Source organism: Elephantulus edwardii, unplaced genomic scaffold (assembly GCF_000299155.1).
Source record: "Elephantulus edwardii isolate Elephantulus edwardi_28Jun2011 unplaced genomic scaffold, EleEdw1.0 scaffold00158, whole genome shotgun sequence".
NCBI lineage: Eukaryota > Metazoa > Chordata > Mammalia > Macroscelidea > Macroscelididae > Elephantulus > Elephantulus edwardii.
Genome location: NW_006399908.1, coordinates 7,671,818 through 7,699,719, shown reverse-complemented (window position 1 = coordinate 7,699,719; position 27,902 = coordinate 7,671,818). Strand labels below are relative to the sequence as shown.

General features: G+C 36.0%; 1 protein-coding gene across 1 annotated transcript in view; it reads left to right on the top strand.

The window, feature by feature from the left end:
- Positions 1 to 26,733, top strand: part of PLSCR5 (phospholipid scramblase family, member 5) — a 47,509-nt gene extending 20,776 nt beyond the window's left edge. The window contains exons 3-8 of the mRNA XM_006895112.1: positions 11,710 to 11,752; positions 13,008 to 13,228; positions 14,741 to 14,902; positions 21,695 to 21,856; positions 26,459 to 26,541; positions 26,629 to 26,733. Of these exons, the coding sequence (XP_006895174.1) occupies positions 11,710 to 11,752; positions 13,008 to 13,228; positions 14,741 to 14,902; positions 21,695 to 21,856; positions 26,459 to 26,497 (627 nt within the window). The 3' untranslated portion in view covers positions 26,498 to 26,541; positions 26,629 to 26,733. The remainder of the gene's footprint in view (positions 1 to 11,709; positions 11,753 to 13,007; positions 13,229 to 14,740; positions 14,903 to 21,694; positions 21,857 to 26,458; positions 26,542 to 26,628) is intronic.
- Positions 26,734 to 27,902: the final 1,169 nt, after the last annotated feature.

Here is a 27,902-nt window from a genome sequence, read left to right as displayed (position 1 = left end):
AGGAAGAAAGAAGAAAAACCATGGCCTAACTCAACTTCTACTTCAAATATAAAAAGAACAGCAATCTAACCCCACAGCCTCTAAAAGAAAATAATTAATAATGACAAGAGCTGAAGTCAAAGAAATAGAAAACAGAAGAACAATTGACATTACAAGACCAACAGCTGGTTCTTTGGAAGGGCCAATAAAATGGACAAACCATTGGCAAATTTAGCAAAAGAAAACACAAATAACTAAAAGAAGAAATGTTAGAGGAAACATCACAAGAGAACCACATGAAATTACATCAATAATATCAGAATATTATAAAAAGCTATTGTTGTGTACTGATAAATTTGAAAACCTAGAGAAAATGGAAAAAAATACTTGAAACTCATATTCTATCCAGATTGACATGGATAGATACAGAAAAGTTGAACAAAGAAAGAAATTGAGCAATCATAAAGATTCCCCCCTTAAAAAAAAAAAGTCCTTAATCAGGTTGCTTTATAGGAGAATTCTACCAAACATTCAGGGATTCAGAGATTTATCATTAATTCTACTTAATTTTTTTCAAAAAATAGAAAACAAAGGATCACTCCCAGAGTCATTCTATCTATGAAGCAAGCATGACACTAATATCAAAATGAAGCAAAAACAAAACTAAAAAAGAAAACTACAGGTCAATATCTTTCATAAATATATTTGTAAAAGTCCTTAACAAAATTCTGGCCAGTAGAATCCAACAGTACATTAAAAAAATAATTCACCATAACCAAGTAGGGTTAATAACAGATATGCAAGGATGGTTCAACATAAGAAAAATAATCAACATATTTCATCACATTTACAAAGCAAAGAACAATAACTATTCTCTCAATCAATGCAGAATAGGTCTTCCACAAACCCCACATCCCTTCCTAATTAAAACATTCAGCAAAGCCTTTAAAGAAGGGAATTTCTTCAACATACTGAAATGCATTTATGCAAAACCAAGAACTAAAACCATTCCCAAAAAAAGAAAGATTAAAGGCATTCCTCTTCTTAAAAATGATCAGACAAAGATACTCACTTTCACCATCCCTATTCAATATTGTGTTGGGGATACTTGTTAGGACAATGCAATAACAGAAGGAAATAAGAGGCATCCAAATTGACAATGTGGTTGTAAAAAGGTCACTATATACGATATAATAGCGTTCATATAAAACCTTAAAAACTCAATAAAAAAACTGTTAGAACTAATTAATAGACCAATTTAGTAGAATCAGAGGATACAGGATTAGTATACAAAAATCAGTAGGATTTCTCTACAGTAACACAGAAAAGGAAACTAAGAAAGCAGTACCATTTAAAGACCCAACCATAAACAGAGATACTTGAGAATAACCTTAACTAGAGACACAAAATACCTTTATAAGGAAAATACTATTATGATAAACAATCTGAAACCTAAATTAGTGGAAAAATCTTCCCTGTTTATGGACAGGAAGGCTCTATGGAGTGAAAATGAAAATCTACCAAAAGTATGCTTAACACAATCCAAATACAGATACCAAATTAATTTTCCAAGGAGATAGAAAAGGCAATTGACAAGTTTATTTGGAAAAGGAAAGACCACAAATAAGCAAAATATTTCTGAAAAAACAAATATGATGTGGGAGGCACAGCACTCCCTGATGTACAAACTTACTATACAGCTATAATAACCCAAACAGCATGGAACTGGTACAATGACAGACACACAAACCAATGGAATAAAATAAAAAACCCAGAAAGTAAACCATTTCTCTCCAGGCAACGGGTATTAGAAAAGGAAACAAAATCTATCAAATGGGGAAACTACAACCTCTTTACTGAATAGTGCTGTCAAAATTGAACTTCTACCTGTAAAAAATTGAAGGAAGATTTGCTTCTCACACTGTATAAAGAAATCAGTTCAAGTTCAGTGAGAGATTTAGGGGTAAAGCCCAAAATCATAGAGATCATAAGAAACAAAATAAAACTTAGAAGGCCTAGCCTATGGTATAGGAGGCTGGCAAATACAGCCAGAACTACAAAACAAGGAGAAGATGACATTGCTAAATGGGATCTTCAAAAGATTAAATCTGTGTGCTTCATACACTTTTTCCAATAGAGTGAAAAGAAAATCTACTGAGTGGGGGGAAAAAACAAAACAAACCCCCCCAAAGAAACCCCAAACCTATTTGGCATTGCCACTTCAGACAAGGGTCTCAGAATGAAAGCTTACAGAATCCTAGAGGGCCTCCACAAGAAAAAACTGATTAAACCCAATTACAAAATGGACATGAAAGGACTTTTCACAGAGGAAGACATCTGGATGGCCAACAGACACATGAAAAGATGCTCTAAATCATCGGCAATAAGAAGCATGCAAATAAAAAACCACAATGAGATACCATCTCACCTCAGTAGCAGTGGCAAAGTTTAAAATGACAGGAAGCAATAAATGTTGGAGAGGATGTGGAGACATCGGCAATTTCATACACAGTTGGTGGAATTGTAAAATTGTACAACCACTTTGAAAGGCAGTTTGGCTTTTCCTCAAATAGTTGAAAATAGATCTGAGACTCAAATGGAGATTTGTATGCTGATGTTCATAGCAGCATTATTTACAATAAAAAGAAAATGGAAACAGCCCAAATGTCCATCAACAAATGGATGAATTGAGAAATTGTGGCGTATTTACAATGGAATACTATGCAGCACTCAGGAGCAATGATTTTGAAAAATACTCTATTACATGGACTGGGTGGAGAGTTGAGTCAACTAACTCAGTCTCAATTAGCAATGATAGTGCCTCAGATAGACCTGATTGGCTTCGATATTGCCACTGCACAAAGCTAAAACTAACTCAGGCTCAAGGACAAATAATGTATATGACTATCATTTTAAAAAATAAAAGAACTGCCAGTAAAATGTGTCCAAAATGCCAAATGGAAAAGAGGAGGAACTGGGGGTGAAGGCGGGGGAAATCATGAGGTTGCAGTTTGGTGGCTGGAAAGAGGGGTGAAGGAATTGGGAAAGATCCAGTGGGGACCTGAAAAGGGGGAGATAATGTTTGGCCTGGATCAATAGTGTTTACTTTTTATAAAACACAATGTATGGGAATGAATGACCCTATGAAACAATTTAAATAGAGGAATATGTGAAACACAGTGTATATAAACTAAACACAGTGTAAACAGATGTCGTATGCAAATCAACATAAAATAATAACTTAGAAAATATTTACAGGTTTAGAAATCGGTGGGGAAGTTCTTCTCTCTCACTTAGGATTGCCATGAGTGAGAATCTATTTGATGACTATAGTTAGTTATTATAATAACTATTCTAGTCGTTAGTGAAAAAACATTGATTCAAACATTACATTAAATCTCAACAAATACCATCATCTGATCATATAGCACATAAATAGTAACTGCTATTTGTATGTGTTATCACTGCTTTCATAATTTATCCTCTCAAAGATTATAAATACCCTAATATTGAGATGTCGGCACATCTGCTACAATTTCAGCTTATTTGGCATTCTTTCAAACCATAAAGTCTATCTCTTTTATCAAAATCAAATCTCTGTGTTAATTCCCTTAAGGTACCAGCAATTTCTGTTATGCCTGATAGGGTTTAAGCTGTACACAGCATATGTTCCTGGGAAAATGTTTATAATTGCAGATGCTGTATCCAGAAACCCACTGGCAGACAAATGTACTTTAGAGACTAGAGAGCACAGGGAGATATGTAAAAGAGCTGTGAAAGCTAACCTACTATCTTCCATCTGTAGAAAGGATCAGCTGTAATAGCTGACTAGAGTTGATTAACTGCTGCAAGCTGTTTGGGAATGTTGTCAGACAAGGTTCTGCCAAATATAAAAGTGATATACCAGTGCCAGAGGGCTGAGGTTTGATGATCACATATGGTCATCACATATTCTTCTTCCACCCATGAATGATGACACACCCAGGGCCAGATGCTTGACATGAATACTGTCCTTTTTTTTTTTTTTTTTGCATTCAATAAATACAGATATGGACCTATTGCTTTCAGTTCTAAAACGGAGCCAGTTTTTTAAAAGAACAGATCTTTGGTAATCTTTTCTAGGAAATAAAAATAGGTCACAAGTTGGCAAATATGTTATTCCTCACAGGAAACAGATTATTTAATTTATTTTTAAAAAACACTTTCTTCTACATGCAATCTTTGAGTGCACATGAAAGAACAAGTCATTTTTTTAAAATTTCAGGATTTTGCAAAAACTGCAATATAAAATAGATATTTTTATACATTAACATTACCTAAAATTCAAAAGAATGTAATCATGAACATTTAGAATAACAATATTATTCAATTAATGAGTAGGAAAAATAAAAATCTTCTAAAATAAATAAAATTAATGAAAGTAGAGTAAAATGACATATTACAGCTCTTCAATACTATCCATTGATTGCTAAAGTTTTATTTCCCTAAAAATTTGAAAAGAAACTCCCAAATCATTCTAAAATTTTAAATATAGTGAAAATTCATAAGGACATAGGAATAAAACAAAGGATACAAGAATATACCTGCTTCTTGTTAGCCAGCAGGTATAATGCAACAATTAATATTATTTTTTTGCTTAGTTGTGTTAGACATAAGCATAAAATTTATATATTTTCTTTCCAGAGGGGATTTACATGTTCATAATAGCATAGCAGTCCATCCTAAAATGTCAATTGATAATTGTTACTATAATTTAATCTGTATAGTTTAATAATAGCAAGTTAAAGTCTACAAAGAGAAGACTTAATATCCCACTTAATGTTAAACATATTTAAATGAAGTTATTGATACCTATAAAAGTGATAAAACATAAATAAAAATTCAGTATAAATCTGTGTACCCAAGACTATCATTATATTTTTATTTTTACAGATTTAGACGTAAGGAATTCTTTATGGGTCTTCACGGTCAGACATATGGTTCAGTACATCTGAAGTTTTTAACAATTTCTAGCTCATTAGCTAATAGGAAAAGATGAAAATTGTTTACATGGATTATGACCAGTGTGTGGACAGAACTAATTAAGTGTTTGTGTGTGGGGGGGAATCAAACAACAAAAAACCAAGATCTGTCAGGGATCTGAAAATACCAGGTAATGGTGAATACAGTTCAATCATAATTCATTTTCTAAAACACTATAAATAAGAATGATTATATGAAACATAGTATGAATAAAGGATAGTGTGAAACACTATGTATATTACTTGTGTATGCAAACCAGTATAAAATATTTTTTTTTAAATTACCAAACTAAGATTCTCAAAATGGGAGATTTACCACCAGAAAAATTAAAAATATTGGTGATGTAAATCAAAGAGTAGAGGAAATGAGATAGAAAAATGTCCAGGGGTTCTACAATCTCACTTAATAATTTTTTTTCTCTAGTTGTTAATGTTAGGTTTAGTATAAAACAGAGTCACAGGGTAAAAGCATGTTAGTACTGATAGTAATAATTAGTTGAGATCCTAGGTCAACATTCTTAAGCATTATGATGTTTGTGCTGGTGTTTTTATTGTTAAGTCTAAACCAACTCAACAGCTGACCCTCCATTGGGTTTTCAGAGGCTGTAAATTGTGTGGGAAGGGGTTGCCCATCTTTATTCCTGAGAGATGGTAGTGGTTTCAGATGACGTGCCTTTGGGTTGGTAGGACAACTTCTTATCTCTAAGCCACCAGAGATCCCTATCATGTTTGGTAGTTTACTTAATATCTCTGGAGTTGTCATGAGTACTAAATTAGATGTTGTGTCAAAATGTCTAACACATACGACAGATGTGGTTAAACTTGAAATATTGTCATGGCTTTAGGGGATGTAAAATAATGCCATGATTATAAAAAAACATGTCATTTCTAAATAGTTAAAAATAGAAATACTGTATGACCCAACAGTACATTTCTAGGAATATATCAAAAAGAATTTAAAGCAGTGATTCAAACACATATCGATTTGTATCCACTGTCCATTTGTAGCCATTATTTACAATATGATGGTGAATGATATTCATTATTAGTGATAAGAAGGGACAATACAACCCAAAGTCACGCAGTTCAAATCCACCAGACGCTGTACAGGAAAAGGATGAGCAATCTCCTCTCATGTGATTTACTGCCTCTGAAAACCTGCCGGAGGGTCAGCTACTGGTGGGTTCCAACTCAACGGCAAACAACAGCAGCATTCACAATATATCCTAAAGGTGGAAACAGTACAGTCTATGTCCATCAACACATAAATATAGTAAACAAAATGTGACATACGTATGATGGAGCAGTGTTATTCAGCCATAAAGAGAATTAAAGTTCTGCTATTTGCTGGCATAGATGAATCCAGAAAACACACATAACAAAATATAATGATTAAGAAAAATATTGTAATTAATAATAATAATAAATACTGTAATAAATAAGATGAACACTGTATGACCTTGCTTATAAGAAGTCTTTAGATTACGTAAAACAAAGAGGATAAATAATTAGCAAACCACCAGGTGGGCAATGACAGGACTCTGTTCTAAAGGATCAATCAGGGTCAGAATACCGGTCATGGCAGTGGGTTTCAGTGTTTATTTTTGTTGGTTTTAGTTAGTGGAGAGGCACTGCTTCATCTTTCATTGTCAAGTGGATTTCAATAAAAGCTACTATATTGTAAGGCTCAGATTTTATCCATCTCCGTGGTGGCTTAGTGGTAAGGAATTGTGCTGTTGATGCAATCCACCAGATTCTCCACAGGAGAAGGGTGTAATCTCACGTGATTTACTCCCTCTGAAAACATCCTGGAGGGTCAGCTATGGATTGTTTCTGGCTTGATAGTACACAACAACAAAAACATATCCAACTTGGACCATTATCCATATTCAAAGTTTCTAAAAGCACAACTGAGTCATAACCCCATAGTTCTATCCCTCAGTAACTTCTGTTAAGTTTTTATGAGTCTGACCTGTTCTCTTCCCACACATCCACATTTCTCTTATAAGAAGAGAACAAAAGGCATTTGTTTTCCATTATCCCAACCTTTCAGGTCCTTGCCAAATCTTTCCCATTTACTTTACCCTCCCTTCAACCCACCAAATTGGGCGATCTTGTTATTTCCTCCCTGCACACCTTTACCCCTGGGCTCCCACCTTCTCCCCTTGAACTCCTATACATGTTTGAACTAGCCATCCTTCTATTTTTACAATAATAGTCTTATTCAGTATTTGCCCTCATGAGATGAGTTAGTAGCTCTCCAGTCTCTCTCAAGTTATGTAGTTTGTTGTTTTTGTTTTGTTTTTGTTGTGTTTTTTAAATCATTACTCCTGAATGCTTTGTAGTATTCCATTGTGTGAATATACCACAATTTCTCATTCCATTAGATTGTGGTTGCATATTTGCATTGTTTCCATGGTCTTGCAGTTGTGAATACTACTACTATGAACATTTGTGCATAAATCTCAGATAAGAGTCTCACAACAAAAGTTTACAGAATATTACAAGGCCTTCACAAGAAAAAGACTGGTAACCCAAATACAAAATGGGCAAAAAAACATGGAAAAACTTTTCATAGAGGAGGACATTCAGATGGTCATTGGACACATGAAGAAATCCTCAAAATCATTGGCAATAAGAAAGCTGCAAATCAAAACCACAAGGAGATACCATCTAACCCCAGTAGCAGTGGCAAAGCTTAAGAAGACAACAAGCAAGAAATGTTGGCAACGATTATTGGTGGGATTGTAAAATGGACCAACCAATCTGGAAGGCAGTTTGGCATTTCCTGAAAAAGCTGGACATAGAAACTCCTTGTGACCCAGTTATTTCATTGCTAGGATTATACCGCAAGGAAATTAGAACTGAGGTACAAATAGCATTTTAGTATACAAGATTCCTTCTTGTTGAAGAAAGAGGACAAAACCATGTTCACCTTAATTTTTAAAAGCTGTTTTAGACTATTTCAGGAAACAGTGGCAAGAAGCTGCACTGCAATCCTGAAGGCATATGATTCGAGACCGTCAGGTATTCTGAGAGAGAAGAATGGGCAGTTTTCTCCTGTGTGATTAACTGCCTCTGAAAAACGGCTGGAGAGTCAGCTTAGGTCGTTTCAAACTCTACAGTTTACAACAACAATCATAAAATGCTATGTGCACACTTCTTTCAATAATGAAATTTGAATAGAGAAAATTATGTTAGTTATTTCATCTCAAAGAAGTAATATAACTGAAACATTTATTAATTTGCCACCACTAAGTATTAGTAATTATTATCTAAATTTATGAGTTGCCAGTGTGTTTACTAATGTAAAATTAAGAAAATTATATGGTGAAATAGAAAAGTAATGCATTAAAATACACAATAATCAGCATGAGACTTTGAGTTCAACTTTGGCCAGTGAATTTTCAAGTACTGAATATGCACCAAAAATATGAATTTTAACATATTTTTTAATTATTCCAATTATGCAATTATTTTAGGGAGCACTGATAGTCTAGTGACAAAGAATCTGCTCTGCAATCCCAAAGGCACATGGTTCAGGCCACCAACAGCTCCTTGAGAGAAGGATGGTCAGTCAATCTTCTCCTGTGCAATTAACTGCCTCTGAAAACCCACTAGAGAGTCAGCTGTGAGTTGGTTCCGACTCTATGGTACACAACAACAACAATATTATGCAATTTACATTGTTTATACTTTTAATGTCATAATCATAACTACAGAAATTATTAATGTAATTTAATTAAAATTGTATACAACAAATTCAATTATAATTTATATTCAACTGCTGTTGCTATGGGCTGTTATTATGGTTGGAAACACTTGCACGTTTTCAACAGCTATAAATTGCATGAAAAGATTGCCCAGTTTTCTCCTCCAGAGCAACTGGTGTATTAGAACCACCCACTTTAGGATTAGCAGTGCAACTCCTTACTCACCTGTATATTCAGTAGAAAGCCACTGTTTGGTTTTGTGGGAGTTTGCCCCCTTAAACTAGAATTTGTGCTTTTTAAACCAAAAAATTGCAAAAGAAATTTAAAAAACTATCTTGTTCATATTAAAGAAATACATTTTATCATTAATCTCATGATAACTGTCATGATTAAGTCTCTGTATTAACTTGGCGGGGCCATGGTTCTCAAGGGTTTAGGAGTTATGTAATAATGCTCTTTGGCCGTTGTTTGATTATACAATCATTCTTGATGATCTGATTGGAAGTGATCAACCAATTATTTATGTGATTTTCATCCAATATACACATGCAGATATTCTGGAAAAGTTCACTTGCTGGTTCTGGACCCTGTATCTGGCTCATCATAATTTAACATCTGGATCTTTGGATTTGCTTGCTGCTTCCTCCACAGGCTCTGAACTAGCAATGTGTGATCTTTTCTGCTAATCTTAGAATTCCCTGAACTCTGAAGCTGCATGTTCAGGCACCTTCTACATCAATGAAATGTATAGGAATTTAGTGATATGGAGTGTGTTGAAATATTCCTTCTTGTTGTTGTTATGTGTCATAGTGACCCTATGTACAAGAGCCCTAAACCCTGCTCTATCCTGTGCCAACCTCACTGTCTCCAATACACCTATGCCCATTACCCCAACCACTGAATTGATCCAACTCATCAAGAGTCTTCCTCTCTTGCACTGTCCCTCCACCCTCCCAAACATGATATCCCTCTCCAAGGACCGGTCCCTCCTTGCAACATGTCCAAAGTATGTCAGATGAAGCTTCAGAATCCTTGCCTACAGGGAACAGCCCCATTTCACCCTCTCTAGGATGAAACTGTTTGTTTTTTTAGCAGTCCATGGTATATTCAACACTCTTCTTCAGCACCTCAGCTCAAAGACATCAATTCTCTTTCTGTCATCCCTAGTCACTGACCAGCTCTCTGACGCACAGCACGCAAATGTGAAAACGATGGCCTGGATCATGTGTGCCTTAGTCTCCAGCCTGTCATTATTGCTCTTCAGTACTCTGGAGAAGTCCTTGACAGCTGCCTTTCCCAATGCAATTTGTCTTTTTATTTCCTGGCTGCTGATACCAAGAGTGTTGATTGTGGAACCAAGCAAACCAAAACTGTTAACAATCTCAATCTCTTCACCATCTATCATGATGCTGCCAATTGGCCCAGTGGTGAGAGAGAACCTTTGTTTTCTTAATGTTGAGCTTCAAACCATATATAAGACAACAGTGTTTGACCTTCTGCAGCAAGTGCTTCAGTTCCTCTTCGATTTCAGCAAGCAGGGTTGTGTCATCTGCATAATCCAGGTTGTTGATGAATCTTCCTACAATCCTGATGCCACATTCCTCTTCATACAGCCCAGCATCCCAGATGATCTGTTCTGTATACAGATTGAAAAGGTATGGAGATAGAATACATCCCTGGCAGACACCCTTCCCAATTTCATGCAGTGTCTCCTTGCTCTGTTCTGACGACTGCCTCTTGATTCAAATGTAGGTTTCACATAAACACAATCAAATGTTCTGGGATTCCCATTCTTCTCAGAGTCAACCACAGTGTATTGTAATCCACACAGTGAAAATCCTTTGTATAGTCAATGAAACACAGATAGACATTCCTCTGGTACTCTCTGCTTTCTGCCAAGATCCATCTAACATTAGCTATAATATCCCTAGTACCATAGCCTCTTCTAAACCCAGCCTACACAACTGGCAGTTCTCTGTGGATGTGTTGTTCCAGCCATTTTTGGATAATTTTCAACAGAATCTTGCTGTTTGTTTTTGTTTGTTAATTTCCTCACTCTGTCGGGTCACCCTTCTTTTGAATGGGAACAAATATCGATCTCTTCCAGTCAGTTGGCCAGGTGGTTGTCTTCCAGATTTCTTGGCACAACTTAGTGAGCACATCCAGGCAGCATCTGTTTGTTGAAATACATCAATTGCTATACCATCAACTCCTGGAACCCTGGATCATTTAATATTCTCCCCAAAGCATCCCTAAGTATTGTCCCTCATGGCTTGAATTTGTTTTTCAATTCCTTCAACTTAAGAAATGTTGAGAGAGTTTGGCCCTTTTCATTTTCTGACTCCATTTCTTCTTCAATTAAGAAAAAATTATTGCATCAGCTCTTGGGGTGGACCTCATTTGTTTTCGGAGGACACATGTTTCTCATCCTGTGTGCTGCTCTTTCTCTTCCTCTGTCGACAGAAACAACACACATGTGTATATGTACGTACCACTGGTTTTCCTTCCTTGGATAATCTACTCTAAGACATTGAACAGAGTGAAAGTAGACTAAGTTAAGGCTTTATAAGAAAGTGAGGCATCCATATCACTACTGTGAGATTTTTTAAAAAATTTCTTTAAAAAGGTAAATTTAGTTTTATTGAATCTCATAAGTTGAGATTTAGTGATTGTTTAAAAATCTTCTGAATGCTTGTTTTCCATCGTCTTCTTTTCCCCATTATTATCCACTTCAAGATTAATCCTATCCTTTCATTATTCTTGCCCATTCTGCTTTGTAATTTCCCATGGCCTCATAAATACTTCTTTAATAAAAAACATTTTTAAAATTTTAATACATTCTACAATTTTAGCTGTTGACCATTTTGCCAACATAAAACATATAAATTACCCAATATTAAAAATGCTATTTTTAAAAAGTTAGCAGAAATATTTCTAAGTGTTCTCAAATGTTCTAATGTAATTCATTTTATTTCCTTTATGTTGTCCTTCAACAGCTAGACCTGATAATTATACACCAGCAGGTGGAACTTCTTGGAAGTAAGTACATTTTATTCTGTATTTATTAAACTGTTGAAAATTCTATTTTGATACTCAGAAGTCTATTTATAGTTAAATAGTTTATACATAAAAAATGAATGTGTGGTACAAAATTAGTTCAAAAAGAGTTTGAAGCAAATCTACCTTTTAAAATACACGGTGAAAGGAAACATTTTAGTTTGTTTTAGATAAGTCTAAAACTCTCCTAATATCTAGTAATATTACCATTAAAATTTTAGTGTCATTTCTAATCTTAGAAACTTGAAGGTATTATTTGATCATTACAGAGGATACAAATAGTTTATATTTTCTTAATATTCTCAGAAATAGAAATCGAGAATCCAAAAATCTCATTGCCCCCAGAAGTCTTTTTATATTCTGTTGTTGTTGTTGTTGTTGTTGTTGTTGTTATGTGCAGTCGAGTCGTTTGTGACTCATAGCGACCCTATGTACAACAGCCCTAAACCGTGCTCTATCCTGTGCCAATCTCACTGCCTCTGACACACCCATCCCCACTATCCCAGTCACTGAATCAATCCACCTCATAGAGAGTCTTCCCCTCTTGCGCTGTCCCTCCACTCTACTCTACCCAGCACGTGTTATATTCTGTACTACTCCTAAAATGAGCATCTCTGGTGGCTTAGTGCTGTTTGCACTGTCAACCCATAGTCAAGCAGTTCAAATCTACGAGCTGCTCCATGGGAGGAAGATGAAAAATCTCCTCCCGGCTGATTTACAGCCCCTGAAAACCCACTAACCAGTCAGCTACGAGCCAGTTCTGACTCAGTGACTCACAAGAAAAATACATATACTCCTAAAATATGTTAAAATCTATCCGCAAAATAGCACACAGCTAAATACATGTTACCAGATAGAAATTTTAGTCATTACTGTCATTTTGAGTTTCTCCAGTAACTTTCATGACAATGACAGAACTGTTATCTGAGTAATTGATTCTTCTTTATAGTACTACTCTTAAAAAAGGGGGGTGGGTACGACATGTTTCCAAAAGGCTTACAAATCTGGAATTGATTATATTAGCTGCATAAACATGTTCGCAGAGTTTACTTTGGCGTCTATGACTACATCTTCCACATTTATAGGGGGGGAAACTACATATGAGTGTGAAGAAGGTACAATATGTTTAATATTTAATCAATCGCCCTGCTTATTTTCTCTTAATAACATCTCATTTCTTATTTAAAAGTTCCCATTGTAATAGCAACATTTTGACAAAAATATCCTGCTCCATTAGTGATACTTGGCACCGAGACCTCCAACAAATATGAGATTAAAAACAGCTTGGGACAAAGAATCTACTTCGCAGTAGAGGAAAGCGTCTGCTTCAATCGAACTTTCTGTTCCACGCTGCGATCTTGCACCATGAGGATCACAGACACCTCAGGTCGAGAGGTGATCACAGTAAAAAGACCCTTGAGGTGTAACAGCTGCTGGTGCCCTTGCTACTTACAAGAGGTGAGACGTTGGCTCTGGCTTTCGGCTTCTCTTTTCCACATTGAAAGATGAGCTTTTATTTCTTTAAATGGCATTCACTGAGAGCTGTGAAGCAATTAACCTTTCAGTTGTCTGAATTAGCATGTCACTCTGTAAGGATCAGAACAGCTTGCAGAGCTGTTGATTCACTGGTAACTTTTTCCCCTTTCTAATCATGAACTATGGTGGTTTCTATTATGCTGATTGGTGAGGACAGCCTATGCTTCATGTAATGAGACATATCCTCCTGAATCTCTGTATTAACTATGTAATGCTTAATTGCAATGTCTATATACTTTATTGAGGTAGATGGTGCCTGAGCATTTTGATGGCTGACTTTCTTCCTTACAAATAAATTGCAAACAGAGTGCTTCCTGGAGACAAGGATGGTGATGCCTCCTCTCTCTAGATTTGGACAAGTTTCCTGGTGAGGCTAATGCTTGGAAAGGGACATCATTCTTGGAAAGACAGAGAGTCAGCGGAAGAGAGGAAGACTCTGAATGAGATAGATTGACACGGTGACCACAGTAATGGGTTCAAGTGCATTAGAGATGATAAGGATGGCACAGAACAGGACAGGGTTCAGATTCCGCTGTGAGTTGGATCCCACTCAATGAAATTCACCTGATAGCATAGCAGTGTGTAATGACTAATGTAATCATTAATGAAAATATAAAACCTAGGCTTGACAAAAGTGATCTTTTGAAGGATCCAGTGGTATGGAGTATGTTGAGATATTCCTTCTGAAGTGAAGAAAAGGTGATTGCATCTGGCCCCTCCTCCATCTAAAACGGAGGGACAATACTGGGTGGGGCCTCTTAGGAGTTTGGAGGTCACATGCTTCTCACCGTGGTGTGCTACTCTTCCTCTCGCTCTGTCAATATCTATATACACAAACACACCCACACATACACATGTACAGGAATGTATTACTGGTTTTCCTTCCTTAGAGATTGTAGCCCCAGAACAAATATTATCAATCTCTTTAAAGGCATGTAGCATAATCATGGTCATTTGCCCAGTTCTGTAGTTACCTCTGCAACTACAATACATTGGACATATCATCTGTCATAATCTTGCAATGATTTCCTTTTTATCCCCTCTGTCAAATAAATTAAAGCCACATTGTGGTTTCCTGAACTCCTCCAGCACCATACTGATGTTCCAGAATGATTGTCTTTGTCTAAATTAAAGCCTAATAAAAGGGTCTCTACAAAAGATGTTTGAATTTTGAAGTGAAAGATGTTTCATTTTTCCCTAGAACATATCTATATAGTAAAGATATTTAGAATTATGTGCACAATTACATATAAAATATATAGTATCATACTATTATAATATTACATTATAATATTACTATAATATTATCATAGTACATAATGTCATATCTATATCACAAGGGCATGTGGATGTGTTGTTTAGAGGTTCATTTACAATAGGGTAAAATGAAAGCATAAGATCTTAGAAATCTTATTTTATTGTAACTTCTTTCAGCTAGAAATTGAAGCTCCTCCTGGTACGGTGGTTGCTTACGTTGCACAGAAGTGGGACCCCTTCCTGCCCAAATTTGCGATTCAAAATGCAAACAAAGAAGATGTTCTAAAAATTGTCGGTCCTTGTACAACATGTGGCTGTTTTGGAGATGTGGACTTTGAGGTATGATTTACTGAGTGAAGGATGTTTTTATTTAGGTCTTCATTGTTTACAATGTCATAAAGTTCTAAAATGTCCAAATTATGAAATATGTAACTTGACGTTACGTTTCACTTTTCTCATTGCTGTCGAGTCAGAACTACTCATAAGATGTGGTTTTTTTGTTTGCTTTTTTTAAAAATAGCATTCAGTTTATTACAAATATTTAGTATTGGCATCCCATATTTCCCCACTTTCATTTTTATCACAATTATGTTATCATCTAGATGACCATCCTTTATACACAAATAAAACAAATTAAACATAATAAACTCAAAGAAATACTTTCAAAAATCTCCATATGATCAGAAGGATTCAGGTTGACTATCCCTTGAAAGTCTGTTTTAATTGTCCCATTGCCATAGTGCTTGTCAAAACCAGTTCTGATTGATCTCCTTTGTCAGTGTGTCCTTTGCCATTCCCTATCACTCCTCCCTGAGAGAGACTTCACCCTGATTCATAAGGAAAAGGGGATGGCGTATTCTCTTAGCTACTTCCTGATGAAAAGGACGCTGTGGGTTTCAGGGTGAAGATCTTCTTTCACTACTCTAAAGGGCCCCTTTGGCAGTAGGAAACACATAGACTATTATGGAGATTGATTTTGGAATTTAGATGCACTCTTATTGATTGTGCTTAGCCATACATGTTCATATCCTTGAAGATGCATGATGGAACTGGTGCAGCATAGAAGAAACAGAAGAACTATTCATAGTTGATCCTCCATTGGATTTCCAAGGTTATAAATACTGGGAAGAGATGGCTGATCCTTCTTTCAGGGAACCACTGATGGATTCAAACCTCCAGAGAGGCAATGTGTTTGGGTTTGCAGCACAGCTTCCTGTGAATTATACCATCCAAGCTGCCTCCTTGCTTTTGAACTAATTTCACTTCAAGTTCCCTTTTAGGACAGACTAGAGCTTCCCCAACGTGTTTCCAAAGATACAGCTCTCTAGAGACACAAATATCTTTTCTTCTGCATAAATGGTTGGAGGTGCTAAACTTCCATCTTTTCCGCTAACAGTTAAGTACTTAACCACTGCACCATTATGAATGTTTATAAATTCTACCTTAAATACATTTAGAAAAAGAATATTCTGGTGAAATAAGATTTTTTAAAAAACATATTATACATGACAGTAATAAAGAACACATAATACTAATCATATTGACTCAAAAAATAAAGTCTTCATCTGTTTCAATGCTATATATGTAATTCTTCCCCTCCTTCTCTGTCTTCCCTCAACCCTAATGTCAGTCCTGTTTTTCAACAGTGGCCCTATGCAATGTTTGTCCTTTAGTGACTGAGATATTTCACTTAGCATAATGTCTTCCGGGATCATCCACTTTGCATAATACTGATGAGGGAGAGATCTGTTTAAAAGGGATATATGAAGGGTATTCTTGTCATTACAGAAGTCCAAAATGAAGGCTGCATAGTGGAGTGGACTTGCGGGGAGGGACTGCAAAACAATGAAAGAGTTTTTCTTTTTCTTTTCAAGGAAAAGAGTGATTTGGCGGGGAGGGGGTGGACAGGGAGAAAAGTGCAACAATGAATGGCTGGAAATCCCAAGTCTCTGTAAATGGCCGGAAATCCTAAGTCTCTGTAAATTTTTATTAACATTAATAAATAAATTTAAAATAAAAACAAAAAATAAAGAGAACGGGGTATTAGACCTAGATCAATAGAAATTAATTACATAGAATAAAATGAATATGAATTATTTTAAACAAAGCAGTTTTTTAAAAGCCTCCTTCAAAGTGCTGAAAAGCAAATATACTGGTTTAAAGACTAAAATATGAATGGAGCTGTGGTGGCCTAGTGGCAAGAAGCTGTGATGTAATCCCAAAGGCTCATGGCTTGAATCCACTAGCTGCTCTGCTAGAGAAGAAGTGGCACAAAAAAGAATAAATATTAAAAAAATAAATAAATAAAGACTGGCATGTACCTGACCCAAACCATAGAATTTTACATTGTTTCATGTGCACATGTAATTGACAACTGAACAAGACTCGAGAAGAATTCACACTTTTGAATTGTGCTGTCGATGAAGAGTCTTGAAGATATATGTATTAATCAAAAGAATAAACAAGTCTGCCTTTGAGGAAATGCAACCAGGTGCTTTTAAGACAGAAGGATGAAGGTGAAATTTCGTCTCATGTACTTTTAGACACGTTGTCAGGAGGCTAGCCCAGAGGCTATGCATCTTTAGCTGTTCAAATCTCCTGGCTGCTCAGTATGAGAAAAATAGATGGACAGGCTCCGCCTCTTACAATTACAGTGTTGGAAAGAAAGCAGATATTAATTCTGTGTCAGTAAGTGGTGGTAACGGAGAGCCTAGAATCATTCTTTCAATCTTATAAAATATATACCTAATAATTTAAAAAAAAATAATAATAATGGTAACCCTATGAACCTGAAGAGAGGATGAGAGACACACAAGCTTTGAGGACTCTCCTTCATGGGGTCACTACGAGTTGCCTGCGACTCGACGGCACTTAACAACAAAAACATCAAGATAGAGAGAGATCCCCTGGCCCAGTGGACAGAAAGCGATGCTACCAAGCCAAAGGTGGGTGACTTTTAATCCACGGCCCTCGGGCCTGTCTTTCATTATTTCTGTTCAGACATTCCTCTAGGTCGTATAGCCCTGGTGTGTCCACTTGCCCTACAGCGGTCACTTGTGGTTGCTGTGAGGCTGAACACTGTGACACTGATGTGTCAAGTGCGTTAATGGTTGGTTACTCAATGCAGACAGAGTGGGGTACAGCTCCCCAATTAAAACAAGTTTGAAAGGAGGAGTGGCATCCACTTCCATAATAGCTTGCCTCCTGAAACCTATGAACCTGGAGAGAGGATGAGAGACACCCAAGCGTTGAGGACTCTCCTTCATAGGGTTACTATGAGTCACCTGCGACTCAACAGCACTTAACTGACAACAACAACAATGGTAGGAGAGAATTGGTGAGTTAGTAGTTTGACACAAAATATAACGGTAATAATATAAACTTTACAAATATCAGCCAAAGATATTCCATCAGAGGTTTTTGTGATATTCTCTTCATAGGAAAAGAAAGAGACATATTTCCCATGTTTTAAAGATAAATATTTTAAGTATTCATAAAAAGGAAAATTAAAAACTGAGCATGTTGTAAGAATGCAGCATTGATATTAATGGATGGTGCTATCCCTCAAAGAACTGAACTTTTTTTCAAATGGTCCTTTAAAGTTATATAATTTAGATCCGTGCAGTATGGAAAGAGTTTCAGACTCTCAGGGATTAGAACAGGAAGGAGCCACCAGTGGAAATATATATTTCTAGATTCCTGCAGTATGGAAAGAGTTTCAGACTCTCAGGGATTAGAACAGGAAGGAGCCACCAGTGGAAATATATATTTCTAGATTCCTCCATTTAGGTGAGAGTTTAATTTGCCCTGAGAATACAATATCTAGGAATGGTGATTTTTGTGGGTATTTCAGCAGGTTTTTGTTTTGTTTGTTTTGTTTGTTTTTTATTTTTTGGCAGGTTTTAAAATCATAATTATTCTCTGGCCCTGGTTGTGAGATATTTATGTTTGCCTGTGTTCATTGCTTTTTGTGAACTTTTAAAAATTGCTTTCTTATTGGTCTATAACAGCCATGTTTGGAGACAGCCTAAAATAAAATTTAATGTAGCTTATCACCCTAAAAACAAAAAGTCTTTAAAACCATACAGTAGAAATTTACAATGGCAGTGGGTTTTGCTTTAGACAAGTCCAAGTACTAGTCAAGGTAATTTTATTCAATATATTGATGGTTATCTAATAACAACTTTCCCAAAGAATATTTAGTTAATGCTTAGCTGGTAGAGGAAATATTGTGATCATGAAGGTGATTTTCCCAGGGTCAGACTTACCCACTGTACCTCAGGTGAGTTAACAGTTGGCCCCTGCAATTTCCCCAAAGGCCGAAAACTTGACTACAAAATGTGTGCTAGTAGGAACATCATGCGTGCTTTCCCTATGTGGGGTGGGGACGGGGAAGGGCACAGGGAAGAATGCTTAGCATCATGTGCTTTATAAGCAAAATTACTCCTTTAAATGGGTTCACGTTTTAAACTACAGAATTTATATGTGCAAATAGTTTTACCTTTTTTAGGTGACATATTTCACTTCAGAATTCCAATTACTACATTAGAATTCCAACACTTAAAGAAAATGTTGATAAGATTGGCTAAATTCATGCCTTGTCCTATCTATTTTAAACAAATGTATAATTTTAATGTTAAAGATAGCAGGTAGTTAACAGATTACAACATGGATCATTTTAACAGTTTTACCTACAAAATGTATCTTAAGTAGAGACAATCATCTGTTCTTTATATTTTTTTTTCATTTATATCTGCCCTAGGGACGTTCTATCTGTGGGATGGGAAAGCACTCTCTTCAAAAGATTGTTTATTGTTTGTTGTTATGTGACGTTAAGTCAGATTTACTCATAGCTGACCCTCCAGTAGGTTTTACGACGAGGCCGTAAATCACAAGAAAAGAGATTTCCCATAGTTATTCCATAGAAGCAGTTGGTGGATCCAAATCATATTTGTTGGGGTTGGCAGTTGAGCACCTTACCACTAGGCTTTGCAAAGTGAGATACCCTAAGTACACCTGTTCCAAAATGGTTTGGAAATATTTTCTTATTAGTACGAAAATATGCTTTACAACTGAGGATAACTGAGAAAGAGTGGTTTGGTGTTCATGATACACAAAAGCCCTGAATATTTTTTCTCTATATTCCATCTGATACCATTTCTTTGCTGGGCTAATTGGCAGCATCTTGATAGACAGTGAAGAGACTGAGATTGTTAACAGCTTCAGTTTGCTTGGCTACACAATCAACACTCTTGGACCAGCAGTCAAGAAATTAAAAGACAAATTGCATTGGGCAAGTCTTCTGTCAAGGACCTCTCCAGAGTACTGAGGAGCAATGATGTCAGTCTGGAGAATAAGGTGTGTCTGATCCAGGCCATAGCTTTTGCAATTACTTGATGTGCATTAGAAAACTGGACAATGACTAGAGATGATATAAGGACAACTGAAACCTTTGAGCTACGGTTCTGGACAAGAGTATTGAACATACCATGTGCTGCTAGGAGAACAAACAGGTTCAGCCTAGAGAGGGTGAAACCAGGCTGCTCCTTGTAGGCAAGAATTTTGAAGCTTCTTCTGATATACATAGGGCATGTTGCAAGAAGTTATCCGTTCATTGAGAGGGTAGAGGGACAGTGCAAGAGAAGAAGACTCTGGATGAGATGGATTGACTCAGTGTCTGGGGTAATGGGGGTGGGTATGCCAGAGACAATAAGGTTGGCTCAGGATAGAGCAGAGTTCAGAGCTGTTGTACATAGCGTTGCTATGAGTTGCAAGTGACTCGATGGCACATAACAACAACAAAAACAATAACAATATGTCTTACAATTGAGGATAACTTAGACATAGGGGTTTGTTGTTCGTGATACGTAAAAGCCCTGAATATTTTTCTCTATTTTCCATCTTATACCATTACTTTACAGAAAATGAAAGTTTATAGTGAATCACTTTTAGCATCAAGAAATAGGAAAAAAAGACATAGCTTTAATGCTGATGTGGAGACTACTTTTATAGCACAAGTCCATAGAGAGTTGCACTGATAATCCAGAGACTGTGTTTCTCCGGAGACTCGAGTCCACCAGTGATTCTGCAAGACGCAGACGAGACATCTCCTTCTACCAGAGGCACAACCTTGGAAACCCAGCGTAGTGTCAGCTGTGGATAGGTTCTGACTCTACATCTGTGAGTTTAAGTTATAGCTGAGAATAGATTTGATATTCTGTTGGTATATTTGGTTCAATTGGTATTTTTGTATCTGACATATTAGCCTCATTCTGCTTACTCAAATATAGGAGTTGACACTATTTTGAAAGGAAAATCTAAATAATGTCTGAGGAATACAAAGATGAGATGAAGGAAAAGCTGAGTATATTTAAATGTGTTAATAATTTTTAAAGGGAGCTCCGGTGGCCTAGTGGCAAGAAGCCACACTGCAGTCCCGGAGGCACGCAGTTCAAGGCCACCAGGTGCTCGAAGGAGATTAACTGCCTCTGAAAACCCACAGGAGTATCAGCTATAGGTCAGTTCTGACTCTGGGCTACATTAGAGCAACAAAAATATTTTTTAAAATCTTACAAATAAAGATTTAAAAGTTTACTAACTATACCTAGAAATTAATGTCATTCCTACCTAAAATATTTCTCAAGCATATTTTTCTTTCTTTCCTTTTTCCTTCGCTTCTTAAGCATATAATATAGATAAAACAGAGAACATAAATAAAGTTTAGATAAGATAATTCATTTTCTAAACAGAGAATTTTCATTTAAAACTGGACTTTAGTCAAGGCTTTAGCGCCACGTTTAGAACATATAATTGAGATTACGTACCTGCTGCCACCTTGTGGTGATCTGCTTCTAATTATGTATAGCTGTTAAATTCTCTAACTGCTTATGAAAAGAGAGAGAGAGAGAGAGAGAAACGATTACAGAAATGCTAGAAAAGCAAAGTTGCATGAAATTAAGATGAATAGTTAAATTCTAGAAATCTATGCTTGCATCAATGTGTGAATAACCAAATTTTCATTTAGAATCTTATCATAAAATGGCTTTTCTCTCATGGTAGAAATGTATAAAGAAATGTGAAATCATCCTGTTCTCTCTTTCAGTTTCACCAACTGTTCTCTTCTTTTCAAAGGTGAAAACGATCAATGAAAAACTTACAGTTGGAAAGATTTCAAAGTACTGGTCAGGATTTGTCAATAATGTCTTCACAAATGCTGACAACTTTGGGATTCACGTTCCTGCAGATTTAGATGTCACCGTGAAAGCAGCCATGATTGGTGCTTGCTTCCTCTTGGTAAGTGCGCTCTGTGAAAACAATAATGAGATCTTTTTCTACTTCTCTTTTAATATAGAGGCAAAGTACATTTCACACAGATTTTTACTCTAACGAATAAGTTCTATGCAGAGAAAGTTACTTGGATTTAAATATCCATCAGAAATCAACATTCAGACCTCTTTCTGTTGATGGCACTCCTAGAGAGTCAAACTTGTGTTTTGAACAATGAATTCTGACTGATGATGGCTTCATGTGTTATGTTGTTAGGTACTATCGGGTATGACCTTGTGATCAGTAGATGTAAACTGTCTTAGCCTGTGACATCTTCCTCATCTCTGATACAGTTGAGTTACTCATTGATTCAAGTAATTGAATCAATCCATCTTATTAAGAGTCATCTTCTAACAAAAAAAAAATTGTCCTCTCTTTCGCTGACCCTCCACCTTCCAAGAGTGATGTTCCTTTCCAAAGAATAGCCTCTCCTAGAAACATGCCCAAAGTATGTGAGGCATGTCTTCCAAGACATCTGTTCTTTTGGCAGCCCATGGGATCTTTGGCACTCTTCTACAACACCGCAACTGCAAGATATCAATTCTTCTTCTGCTATCATTATTCGCTGTCTAGGAGTGGCATCCACTTCCTAAACAGCATGCCTCTGGAAACTCTGTGAACTTTGATAAATGGTGACGGTTGCAGAAGGGTTTCAGGCCTTTTGTTCATGGGGTCACCATGAGTCATGCTCAATCTGATGGCAACCAACAACAATAAGCTCTCAGAAGCATAGTAAGTGATGGAAAAGAATATGGCCTGAATCAGGAACATCTTAGTCTTCAAACTGACACCATTGGTCCTCAATGATTTCCAAGGGCCCTTGACAGTGGAATTCCCCAATGCAATACGTCTCCTGATCTCCTGACTACGGTTCCAACAGTGTTGATTGTGAATCCAAATAAAATTAAATCATTGACAATTGTCATCTTTTCATCATCTATAATAATGTTGCTTTAGGTCCAGGGATGAGGGTTTTGGGGATGCAATCTTTATTGAAAGCTATAGTCTTTGATCTTCTGCAGCAAACATCAAATCCTACTCACTTTCAGAAAGCTACGTTGTATCATGTGCATAATGGAGGTTGTTGATGGGTTTTCCTTTGATCCTGATGCTACATTCTTATTCATACAGTTCAGCTTCTTAAATTATTTGATCAGTGTACAGATTGAACAGGCATGAAGAAAGGATACAGTCCTGATTCACACCTTTCTTAATTTTAAACCATGTGATATTCCCTTGCTCTATTCTGACAATATTTTCTTGGAACAGGTTTTGTCTGAATATAATTATGAGTTCTGAGATTTCCATTCCTAATATTAGCCACAATTTGTTATGATCCACATAGTTAAATGCCTTTGTGTAGTCAAGAAAACACAGATAGATATTCTTCTGGTATTCTGTACCCTTAGCCAGAATTCATCTGACATCAGAGATGATGTCCCTGGTGCCTCAGCCTTGTCTAAACCCTGCTTGAACTTCTGGAATTTCTTTGTCAATGTACTGTTCTAATCATTTTTAGATGATAATGAGCAATAGCAATATGTTACTTGCATGTGATGTTAATGACATTTTTCTAATTTCCACACTCTGTTGGTTTACTTTTCTTGAGAATGAGAACAGATATGGAACTCTCTCAGCCAGTTGGCCAAGTAGCTTTCATTCAAGTTTCCTGTCATCGACTGGTGAGCTCATTCTGGGCTGCACCTGTTAGGAAAAGCATGCAATTGGCTTTCTATCAATTATGGGGTCTTACTTTTTGTCTGTACTTTCAGAGCAGCTTGAACTTCTTCCTTCATTTCCACTGGCTCTTGTTCATATGGTTGTACACATGGATTTCACCTGATGGTATGCATAAGAATCAGATTGATTACATCTGTGCAAAGAAACGCTGGAGAAGCTCAATATCATCTGTGAAAAGTATGCCAGGTGGTAATTGTGGAACCAACTACTCATATGCAAGTTCAAACTGAAGTTGAAGAAAAATGAAATCAAATCTACAGAAACCGATTTGACCATGAGTCTATCCCACTTGAATTTCAAAACCATCTCAGGAACGAGTTTGAGGCCTTAAACACTAAATAGCAGAAACCAGATGAACTGTGGAAGGGTATCAAGAATAACATCCAGGAACAATGCAGGCTGTCATTACAAAAACAGAGGAGGAAGAAAAGACCAAGATGGATGTCAGAAGAGACTCTGGATATTGCACTAGAGCACTGAGAAGCCAAAGCAGAGGGAAGAATTCAAGATATTAAAGAGACGAACAGAAGGCTCATGTGGTACTTCCTAAAAATTTTCAGTGTCAACTAGTTATATTTGGTAGAGTTACTCTGGGTATTCTGTCCATCTTTTTTGACGCTTCCTGGATCACTCAAGATTTGGTCAATAGCATCTCTCAGTATTGCAACTCAAGGTTTGAATTTGTTTTTCAGTTCTATCAGTATGTCAGGGCTGCATATTTTCTCACTATTTGTTCAATCTGTATGCTAAGCAAATTATTCCGAAGAATATTTTCAGAATCACCAAAGAATGTGTACAAAGGATGAGTCAGAATAGATTGATGTCAAAATGATTGTCTATAAAATATATGTGTAATGCTTCTGCAGATATTTCATACAAATATCCCTATTTATTATAACAACAAAGCCACTTTTGATAAGCACAGGTTACAGGAGCTAATATACCTACATAGTTAAAGTGTTATGCTAATTTACTTTTTTCAACCTTTTAATGTACTCCAGTTATAGCTATTATTCTTATTACTCAATTATAATGATAGATAATTCAAATAGTATAGTTTCATCTTTACATACTTTAAGTATATGCTTTTTTTTCATTGAACTGCTTTTGTCAAATTTTATTGTGCTTTATCAAAAATATTCTGGTAAGCAGTGTTTCTGAACTTACATCAACAACAGTTTTGTAATAAAGTAGTAATTAGAAGAAAAAATGGAAAAAAGTTTTGGTTCAGTTACTAATAATGTTATAATTCAATGTAGAAAGATGATTTTTGTTGTAAACTGAACAAGAATGATGTTACATTTATAGTTAAAAAGACATTTTTAAGATCTATCATGAAGTGCAGTGTTTTGAGTGATAGGATAGTCTGTTAATACAACTGTTATTCAAATACATGCACCAAAAACTAAAGCCAAAAAGGAGGAAATTGAGGAACCAGGATATTTAATTGTACTCATGAGAAATTTATATATATATCGAGAGCTGTTATCAGAACAAAGCAAAGAAACTCTGCATTTAAAATTAGTAAAATTTTATGTCAGATATACATCTGCTTTCCATACTTATTTAATGTGTATGCTGAACAAATAATTTGTGAAAATGGACTCTGTGAAGAGGAATGTGGCATCAGGATTGCAAAAAGACTTGTCAACAACCTGTGTGATACAGATGTCACAACATTGCTTACTGAAAGTAAGGAGGACATGAAACACTTGGTACAGAAGATCAAGAACTGAAGCTGTTGGATGGACTACATCTCAATATTAAGACAACAAAGGTCTTCACAAACAGGCTCAATAGTCAATACCGTGATAGATGGAGAAAAGATTTAAGTCATCAATTATTTCATCTTGCTTTGGATCAACAATCATCACTTTTGGTTCCAGCAGTCAGGAAATCAGGAGATGTATTACACTGGGCAAATCCACTGTCAAGGACCTCTCCAAAATACTTAAGAACGATTATGTTCATTTGAAGACTAAGGTGTGCCAGTTTCAGGTGACAGTCTTCTCAATCATCTGCTACACATCAGAAAGCTGGATAATGCATACAGAGAATGGACAAAGAATTGATGCCTTTGGGCTGTGGTGCTGGAGAAGAGTACTGAATATCCCGTGGACTGTAAAAGGAACGAACAGATAGGTCTTGGAGAAAGTGCAGCTGAAGTGCTCCTTGGAGGTAAAGTTAATGAAGTTTCTTCTCTCGTACTTTGGTCATGTAGCTAAGGGAGGCTGTTCTTCAGAAAGGGGCATCTTACTTAGAAAGATGGAGGGTCAGTGAAGGAAAGCAAGCCACCAACAAACTGGACTGACACAGTGACTGAAGCAATGGGCTCAAGTGTGTCAGAGATGATGAAGAAAGATTCAGGTCAGTTGTTCATAGTGCAACTATGAGTTGTACTTAATTTGACAGCAGCTAATAACAACAAGGAAAATTACATTTAAGCAATTTACAACTATATCATATATTATTCTGTGATTAAGTTTAGTAATAAATATTACTAAGAATTATGTGTGATCCTGAACCTAGTGTTGCCTATAATAACTTCCTACAATGTAATTCTTCAAACTCTTAGTCATCAAAATTTTAACTGATGCTTCCGTACTAATTCAGATAACTATTCCAAATTACTTGTCCTCTGGAAATTAGACATATAATTGTTGTGAAGATTAAATCCTTTCAATTTTTCTCCTGCTGATAACTTACACATTGCTGAAACACGACTGGGAAATATAATTTCTTTACCTTATCAAAGCTTATGTCAGACTTTTGATCTTAATTGTTGCCTTTTTGTTAATGCACTCATATAAACCATTTATTTATTTGTAGGATTTTATGTTCTTTGAACATTCACTGGCCGGATTGTAACAACCAATATCACGAAATAAATAAAATATGCAGAACATATTTCAGTAAGTAAAAGGCAAGTTTAAATGATCTACTTCTCTTTGAAGATGTCTGTATTTGACACTATTTAATTCTTTCTCATTTTCTCCTAGAAATCCCTGGGGCTCTGGATTTCATTTCTGAATAGTTTGAGTCTCTGCTTTCTTTTTGTAACAAAATGTTAATTTTGGTATTTATTAAAATATAATTTAATGAGGTAATTATCTAGTTGTGAATGTATGATAGCTAAATACAAGATTATTGGTCTGAGCACAAGGTTGCTTTGAGAGATTACCATTCATTCTTTTTATCCTTTTGAAGTTATTGCGTGGGTAAGCATGAAAGATGAGAACTAAGGCTTGTGGCATTGCTGATGAAAATTCAATGTTTAGAGGACACTTTGAAGTTTCTCTGCTACTAAGTCTGGTTACTAATCAAAAGGATTGAATTTTTAACTATATTTTCAAAAGTTGTCTCCTTAATTTTCTTATTGTGGTGAGAAATTTTTACTTCACGTTGGAAAAGTTAAAAGTTGAGTGTGTAGTGTGTTTAAATGCAGAAAGAAATAAGTGATCCAGTCATCCTGGTGGCAAAAGACATTTACATTCCAAAACAAAAGTAGTATTCACAAACTAAAGTGTGCTTTAATGAACAATTACACTAATGTGTATATACTTCTCATGTTCAAGTATTTGAATAATTGCATATGCAGACTTTTAAATTAGTAAAAACAGTGGTAGTGGAGCAGGATTTGGAAATATCTGTGGTGGAAATCTAATCAATAAAGCAATTGAAGACTGAAAACCAGATAAATCTAGGTGCAGTATCAGGCAGAATCTCACGCTGTTGTAAATGGAATCACTCAACAGCTCACAACAACTGCAACATGTTTTGAAAGAAGAAAATAAAAATACATTACCAAAATCTTAACACTTGAGACAACTCAAAAGTCAGAAAGTAATGAGTTCAATCGAATAATGATTTCTGCTTTCATGTTTTAGGAATTCTGCATACAGCTATGCCTTACTTGCCCAACATATAACCAGAAACCATCCAAAAAGGGTTTGTGAAGTTTTTTTTAAATACAAATGAATAATGCTAAGTTTTGTAATTTTTTTTTTTAGAAATCAAGGAGCAGATTTGTCTGAAGCAAAGCAGCACATAGCCTTTCTGATTCTAGTTAGGTGTTACACAAAAACTACTCCTCCCAAATATCTATTCACGTATGAAACTGGAGATTTCAGGCAATCCTTGAGTTCCAAGAGTCTAAGTTCTCTGTTTCCTTCATTGTTGTTGAATCAGAACCAACTCATAGCTGACTTTCCTGCTGGTTTTCAGAAGCTGTAAATCTCATGAGAGAAGACAGGTCATCTTTTTCCCACAGAGC